A 9073-nucleotide genomic window follows, 5' to 3' on the forward strand; every position below is an offset into this window, starting at 1 on the left:
TGGTGTATTGCATTTGAATAACTTGCATACAACAGTTTATTTGTTACGTATGACAATTCAGGAGTTAGTTGACCAATTTTAATAGTATTTGTATTGCTTATAAAAAACCTTACATTGCAAATTTGATTTTATTTGAATTCTTGATCAATAGTATTAATTTCTAATTTTGGATTTTCTCCTTTTGTGCTCTCACTCGTAACATTTATTTATTGTAAATTTATCCTTAGAATTCTATTGAGAACTCTTGGTACAAAAATATTACACGTGACAAATAGATAGGTTTTTTTGTTTGTGAAAAATGGTAGGGACATTGATACTAGGTATATAGTTGATATATGTGACAATAGAGTAAAGGAAATTACATATAGAATCCAATGATTACTATGATGTACAAACCTCTTAAATCTTACAAATCAAGGGTGAGAAAACCCCATAAACTTTGTAGGATCATAACTTCAAGTTGATAGGCTATAATAAAATACTTAAACAGAGTAAATAACCATGAATCCTCACCAAATATTATTTAATAGATTCTAGATTCATGATCAAGTATAATTTCTTGGTAAGATTGAAAGGATTAAAAATGAAAATGTTTGATATTACACCAACCTTAACTAGAATCTAGGATGAGTCTCGCCAAACATATTCAAAATTAAAAATTGAGAGGTCTAAAGGTCTTGACAATAGCCAATGCACTACACATGACCAAAAACATTGGAAAGACGTGTAGGTGTGTGACATTGTCTATAAGTCAACTCACAAGATTATAAAATGGCTTCTTTAAAACAAAATGATGAGCTCTCACTTGTCCTTTGATAGAGGTAAATGGAAAGATGAATAGAAGATAGAAATAAAACATTACCTATGAAGATCATAATCCAAGAGAATAAAATTATTTTATGGAGCTAGGTTTTATACAAATGATCTATTTAGATGGATCCTAACTAGTGGAATGTAGATGAAAAGAAGGAATAAAGGAAAGTAGACCAAAAGAAAGTAGATGATAAAAAAAAAAAGAGAAAGTGTTTCAATCACTAGAGTGAATAGACTCAACAATAACACAATAGGTTAAAACGAAATCACACATTTTTATTAACTATAAAGAGATTCACAAGAAAAAGAGATACAATTTTCCTAAGGGTTGAAACTAAAAGGAATGGTAAGGTTTCCGCCAAAAATATCCAATAATCCTCGTTAGCTCATTGTACATTATCAAATAGCTAACCCTCATAATAATTGGCCCTTCTCCACTAAAATAAATGCATATATAACATTTGCATCAACCCTTTAATGGTAAAATGGTAGGTCAATAATATTTTTATAATATGAAAGGGTTTTTTTATTTTTATTTTCCATCATTATAATTCAGAAATAAATAAGACTCCTCGACATCTTTAATTTGATATTGTATTGACAAAGCTTGTTCTATTGTTGTAGAGAAAACAAACAAAGATATATGACGAGTTTAACATCGTTTCTTTAAATTAATTATTTACTAAATTTAAACAATAAATATAACAATAACAAAAATTTGATCATTATTTAACATTTAATAATCTATTTGTCCAAACTTTTAAAAATATCTTTTAAAAGCACCTTGCACTCAACACATTTTCTCATACATTTATTTACATTTTAATTAGAAACGAATAAGACTCCCCATCATCTTTAATTAAATATTTGCGCTTCCATATTATTCCATAGATTACTGCAAGGACAGCAAGCAAAGGTACATGGGAATTCGTGTTTATTTACACTGTTTGACTGAGAATAAATGAGTGGCAGATGGCTGCGATGGCGTAAGCAAATTATTCGCGATGTTTACACAACAAATTGAATAGCAATAAAAAATACTGTAAACAGATATATCTTAAATATCAGTTACAAGCCTGAAGTATAAGCGACTCCTGTAGCTAGAATCCATGAGGTCCCAGAGATTAATTGAGCAACTGTGAACTTGGCGGCTTCAGTGGCACTGCTGATCACATGAAACCCAGGCCAATTCACACGTTTTGACGTTCCTGCGCCACCTCCGGTGTTGCTGTATTCCCCGTAGTATAACGTGCTGAGAGCGAAATTGCCGTCCCATTCCAACCAACCAGCAGGGTCTATGTGATCGCCCAGAGTGGATTGCATAAACACAGTGCGAGAGTATTCCCTCCACGGCCTCCCCAGGTATGTCTTGATGGATCCTTTCACAGCTTCGAGATCAGAAGACGCTGACACTACGCAATTCTGGACGGAAATTCCGGTGTTTTCATTAGGATCTGTTCTTGCCTGGGCAGTGATTGTGTTGATCTGGTTGCTCATGGGACGTCGGGCGATGATATTGCTGTTCTGGATGACGACCGCAGCGTTGCCGAAGATGAAATCCACGGTGCCGTAGATATCAACTTCGCGGTAGAATTGGCGGAGGGAGTAGACATACAAAGTGTCTTGGTAGCCTTTGATGCTGCACCGGTACACGGCCGACTGGTCAGACCCCACTCGAAGTGCCACGGCCTGGTGCTTCTCCGCCCCTGCCGTGTTCTCGAACGTCATATCTCTTGCCACGAATCCATTGCCAGAAACAGCTGCAAGTGCACACAAAAACACACAAATACAAAATCAATCACAAAATTCATTTGGGCGAATTCTAAACTACTATCTCGTGGTTTTGAAGTCTTACCCACAGTTGCAGTTTTGAAGGTAGTGACGCCGTCTTGGACGCTCTTGCTTCCAGTCACAACAGTTTTATCCTTGCCGTCTCCCACCAACATCAAATTGGTTATCTTGTTGGATATGTCGATGGTCTCCTTGTAAGTTCCCGCCTTAATGTAGATGATATATCTCTTGCTGCTCTGCTCAGGCACAGCGTTGATTGCTTCGGCGATTGTTCGGTAATTGCCGGAACCGTCTTGGGCTACCACAGCATTCGCTTGGCTGGCCGGGCTTGAGGCCTGCAATAGCTTGCGATCTCCCGCTGACAGCCATTCGGGAAATCCATCTTTACTTTCACGGCCACGGTGGGAATGGAAATCTCCGTTGTTTAAAGATAGCAGGCGGCGGTTGTTAATGGTCGTGGGAGGCAAAGTGGAGAGCTTGAACATGGAGAGCGAGTTGCTCACTAATTCTGACAAATTAACGGCTCTGGACGACAGGAGAGCCCTGATGGGATTGGTGGCACTCAAATTGAGATCACGAAATCCGTTCAAGCAGGTTTCCTGGTTTGTCAGAGCTGCACTCAACCAAATGGGGGAGTCTGTGTCTAAGGAACCGTTGTTCGAGCAGACGTTGAGACGATCGATGGTATCTTCGAAGAGCTCCAAACAATCTTGCCAGGCCGCGCGCTCTCTTTCATTCATCACATTGTTTTGGAGAGTGAGGGCGAACTCGTGGGCTTTCTGAGCCCTTTGCAAGCTCATTTGAAAAGCGAAGTTAGTGAGATCGTCAAGCTTGGCGGTCTGATAAGCAGGATAGGAAGCCATGGACGAGATACATCGCTCGGGATAACGGGCTTTGCTACACGCCGAGCTCGCCACTTTGGAGACCGTTCTCCAAGCATGACGATGATGATGAGCGATGTAGTTTGAGCCCACAGAAGCACTGACTGCCACAAACACGAGTGCGGCCACAACGAGAATTGACGTCAGAGCAACTACCACGCCTCTGCTTTTCGAATTTTCTGCTTTCTCTTCATCAACTCTGGCATAACCAATCTTCATTTTTGTTAAGCCAATGCTTCTGTTGTTTCACAGGCGAGGACAGAATTCGAATTGTAAGAAAGCAAGCTTAAAGCTTCCTGGGAGAAATGTAATGGATGGTTTGAATCTCCAATGTGCCAAGCGTCGCACTTTATAAGATGGGATTCCGTGACATAGTTGTAATCTACCGGGAATTGGACAATCAGTATCGAAACGATAACTCCGGTGGTGCCATGAAATTCTTATTCTCTTTTACGTAGCCAATTGCTTGTCGTAGATTTCCTTTTTCTCTTTTACTTCAATCTAAACTCTATTATTGTCAAATACAGCAGCTACGAGAACCAAGTATTCGACAGAATCTCGTGCCGCATAAAATTAAGAGTAGCATTCAGCGTTGATTTCTCATTGCGTTTGCACTGCATCATCGCCTACTTGGATTGAAAAAGCCTACAACAAGTTTGCAATATAGTTATATTCCATCAAGTAATTCGTACAAGACTCTCTGTAATCAAGTTGACCATAGGTTAAGCATGTTAGCAGCCAGTTTAAAATCATGCTTTCCTTATACCATAATTTGCCCTAATTATGTCATGGAAGGGCTTATCGATCAGAAAGTTCTTTCCTTAAACAGTTATTTTCCTTATAAAGTTATTGGTCAGCGCACGACTGCGTATACAGTTTTTTTCGTCAGCATAAATTAGGAAAGCAAAAATGTGTTGAACACTATAGACGAAATTCCTTTGACAGTTCACACTTCTGGATTCTGTTTACTTTTTCATCTCTATCGATTAGGTTGAATAGTATAAGGGAAATTTCCTCGACTGCGTTAGAAACACAAATTCTATTTGATCGTATTTCTTAAATAGCTCTTCTTATCATAAAGCCACAGCTGAGATGTACAGTTATGTGAATCTATAAATCAGACGACTTCAACCATTTGAATGATTCATAAATCAAGATAAGATTCTTCAACTTCGACTATTTGATTCATAAATAAGATAAGATTTCAGTTACATTAGATGTATCAGGTTTTGGATGATTCAAATCATAACAGTTTATTAAGTGGAAAATTGGCTATGTCTTGGAAGATTTATTATTACATATGGAAAAAATCTAATAGATGGGTTGAAGTTAAATTAAAAAGAAAAATTGTCTTTCAATTTAAGAGCAATTTAAGAGTAAGTAGTCTCAATGGGGAAGACATCATTTTATGAATAAAGAAAAGGAACGGTTTGTTATTGCCGCAATCATTTTGATCATTTTGAACGTGAACATTTCAAGAAGAAGAAATATATAACAAACCCTTCCGCCTATCGGTTGCTTGTTGCACCACAAAACTGTGCGGCTGCTAGTTCGATTCGTATTTAATAGTCTCAAGTTATATACGTCAGAAAAAACTTGTTGTACTGACTTGCTCATTAGTAATATGTATGTCACTCAAGAGCGTAACATCGTATTTAATGATAATGGATTTCAATAGAGTACACATGGATAAAGACTTGGCATAGAAAAAATGACAAAGGAATGATCGTATTTTAAGAATCTTATGAAAAATAAAATTAAGAATGAGGATAAGATTAAAGACCAATATTTGACTAGATTGCTTGTGGGTTTAACTCAAATGAAAGCAGAAAATTATCATTTCAAACTCTTAGGATGATCATAATTAAATATTTAATTTATTAAGTAGATAAATGAAAATAAGAAGTTTCTAAATAAAAGATAAATTTAACTTGCGAGAAGATAATTATGAATTATTTAATTAATTTAATAGATTTATCAATGAGGAAGTTGCTAAGTTTGCCTTTATATACTCAACAATGATATGGAGTAGTAAAAATGATGCATAGGACACGTCAAGAAAACATTAAATAAATGATTAAGGCATGCAATGATCAAGACAAATAATGATGAGAATAAATTAATATAATAACTTATTTGATTAATAGAAAGTTTAACTAAAACCTTATAAAGGATATCTTCTCGAAGAACCACAGTGAAAAAAGAAACCACCACCTAAGAATATGATATTTTTTGGGAAATAATCATATAAACATATTTAAAAAGAGAAAATAAGGAAATTTGATAATAAGGGTTCAAAATGCATCCTTTTTTCATATAGTAAATCTAATGATTATATGATCTTAAGGAGAAAAGAATTTATATGTAGAGATGTCTTTTGTAAGAGTCTAACATTCTAATTTTTCATCATATTGATCTAATAGAATACAAAAATAATAGTGATACATAATCATATTTACTCAAAAAGTTTGAGATAAAACAATACAATATTAACGAATCAATAAAAGAACAAGAAGGATTGGATTATCCAAATTCAATATCATTATCTAGTACACTAATATAATGAGAAAGGAAAACGCCCATCAAATCATCAGGCTACAAGTTTAGTTATGCATTAATAATATTTTTTCTACATGTGCTCATGAATTAATCTTTTATAAGGAACAAATAATAAAGAAAAATGATAAAGTGCTATTGATCAAGAGATGGATTTAACTCATCAAAATAAAGATATTTTTTCTCCATGTTCCCATGAATTAATTTTTGCTAAGGAAGAAATAATAAAAGAAAAATGGTAAAGTGCTATTGATCAAGAGATGGATTTAATTCATCAAAATAATACACAAGAAATGGTATCATTATTTTCTGGTAAAGAAGATGTCAATTATAAATGGGTACCCAAAATTATCATAATCTTAACATGTCCTTATTTTTTATTTAATTATATTATAAACTAGCAAAACAAAAGAGATTCAAAATATGCATTGAAGTTCTTGTAATATTAAATTTAAGGTTATCTTTCTAGTGTTGTTATTCCCAATGAATCGTGTTATTGAATATCACATAAATCTTGTTTTCTCTTTTGTAGTTCTATAACTTTTGTGCAGTGTAAATAATGTGTGGTTGTGACACAAATATCTTGGATGCTATAATTTGCATGCATTAACAGTCTAGATATGGAGTAATTTTCATTTAGATTTATTAGAGAGTTGTTCTAAATGGTAAAATGAACACTATTCTTTTAGCTTTAAAGTTGCATCCAGTTCAGGTTAATTTTTGTTTCTCTTAAGTTATCTTAATTTCAATTAAGTTCTTTTAAGGAAAAGATTGGGACATGCCCTTCAATGGGGTAAGGCAGTTGTTATATGTTAATTTAATGTTTCAAGGTTGGGAAAATATATATAATAGATTACTTTACCATGTTTCAATAGCTATGATTATGTGTTAATTTAATCTTTTATAGACATGACTCCAAAGCTGTTAATATTGATTATTAATATTCACAACTAATAAAATGTATTGTATAAATTTAAAAAATAATAAATCATGAGATTTGTATTGGCCTACCAATAAAATATGATCTCATCATAATTATTTATTTATGAAAATTGCAAAGAGAAGTGATGCCTCCTCCAACACGTCCTCCAAATTTGAAGGAGAAGAATGAGTAGACAATTTGAAAAGTCCTAAAATGAAACCATCCTAGAACCACAAATTTGAAAAACCAAATATTTCCAATTGTTTCGAAGTTTTGGAATCTATGTGAACTATCAACTTTGATGTAGCAGGAGATAGGAGAATCATGAGTAGATCCACAAACCCATTAAGAGGAACTGAATTACTCCTCACACTGGATGAAGGAGTCAAAGGAACATATGGATTATCGTCATCATCAATGGAGTGATCAAAGGTAAACACCTTGGACTGATGATTAGCACTACCAACTACAAAAACCTTTCATGTGGGATGACCAATGAACACCGAATGTGGAGTGAACTCAATTGTGTAGCCTTGTTGTGTAATCTGATATACTGATAGAAGATTATGAGTGATGTTAGGAATTCAATAAACATTACCTATTGAACCTGTACTTAAGCCATTATTACCAACAATAGCAACGTGAACAAGCTAATTGTTTGCAATCAAGAGTCTACCTTGAAGTGGTTCTCCAGGAAAACATGGAATCATGGAATCAACTTGATAGATGAAGTGAATTAAAGCTCTTGAATCAATAATCCATCCAACATACCTAGGTGCATGAGTGATGATTCACCAAGGCATGATTCTCAAAATAAGAATAAAATGAACTAGAAGAAGGAATATAAACTTGATTCTCCTTGATTAATTTATTTCACTCATGAATTTACACCTTCGTGTAACAATTGTATTCAGCATGCCCCTCTTTCTTACAAAAGCCACATGTGGGCCTTTCCTTCTTATAACAATTTTGTTCACTTTGCGCGAGTTTCTTACAAAAGGTACACGTGGATAACAATAGCTTTAGGAGAGCCATGAGCTAGACGAAGTGGTTTGAGATTTGCCCCTTTTTGTTATTTGAGCTTCTCAGTTCCATGCACTATTTCGTACACACAAAAACTTACTCCACGTGACCAATAGAAACGTCTTCTATTTGCACAATCCACTAACGAAAAATTGGTAGGTTAACGAAAATGAAAAGCAATTCTAAATTGTGTAGAATTCACTCCAAGTTCTCTGGAATGAATCTACATAAAAATAGAACATAAACTACTTTGAAATGGATGTTTGAATATACGGTAACAACTCTTTTTGGAAAAACTTTGGTTGAATTAGTTGCATGGATGGTCTACCATTTTATTTATTTGAATTACAATTGAAGGAGATGTGAATTCCGGATATATGCCCCTTACGTTATCTATATTCATCAACGACTAATGACAATTAATGTTTAGTCAAAACTATACAAAACGACTATAAATGTTTGACTCGAGTAACTATCCGGTCATGAAAAGCAGCATGGACAAAGCCCGTAGTACGAACAGTCTTATACAAAACGCTTTAAATGATATTAATAAGAAGAAGAATCTCCAGCAAATGTCTCGTGCAAAATTACAATCGCTGTGAAAATTCAACGTTGAATGCTATTGTCTTCCTCTTCAAAATTTTATGCGGCATACGAATTCGACATCCTCCCAGCTGTTGAGTTTGACAACGGGAGAGTGGAGGTTGAAGATAAAATAGAGAAGAAAATCTAGATGAAGTGAGAGTAACCAATCAATAGTTTTAAGGGAATAAGAAAGCATCAGAGTTATCTTGTCGAAAGGTTTAACAAAGATTGATTATCTAATTCTCGATCGATCGATCGGTAATTGCCCTTGGAACTCTTGTATTACTTATTACTCAACTTTCTATGGGTTTCCCTGCTATCTCTTTGGCCGTGGCCCCCACTCGAAAACCACTCTTCTTTATGATACTACACAACCTCCAAAAAACCCCAAGACAAAGCACAAAAGCCAACTAACATAAGGAGTTCAAAAAAAAAAACTAAAAGACAATATGATTGAACAAACCTTCTACCATAGTTAAACCAATTGGAGGTGTGAAACGAA

At 34.7% G+C, this 9073-nt stretch overlaps 1 protein-coding gene across 1 annotated transcript; it reads right to left on the bottom strand.

The window, feature by feature from the left end:
* Positions 1 to 1723: 1723 nt before the first annotated feature.
* Positions 1724 to 3791, bottom strand: LOC131049356 (pectinesterase-like). Its single transcript, XM_057983404.2, has 2 exons — positions 2669 to 3791; positions 1724 to 2573 (listed from the first exon to the last, which is right to left on the bottom strand). Exons 1-2 carry the CDS (start codon positions 3702 to 3704, stop codon positions 1882 to 1884), a joined length of 1728 nt encoding a protein of 575 aa, XP_057839387.2. The 5' UTR covers positions 3705 to 3791; the 3' UTR covers positions 1724 to 1881.
* Positions 3792 to 9073: the final 5282 nt, after the last annotated feature.

This window comes from Cryptomeria japonica, chromosome 6 (assembly GCF_030272615.1).
Source record: "Cryptomeria japonica chromosome 6, Sugi_1.0, whole genome shotgun sequence".
NCBI classification, from domain to species: Eukaryota; Viridiplantae; Streptophyta; class Pinopsida; order Cupressales; family Cupressaceae; genus Cryptomeria; species Cryptomeria japonica.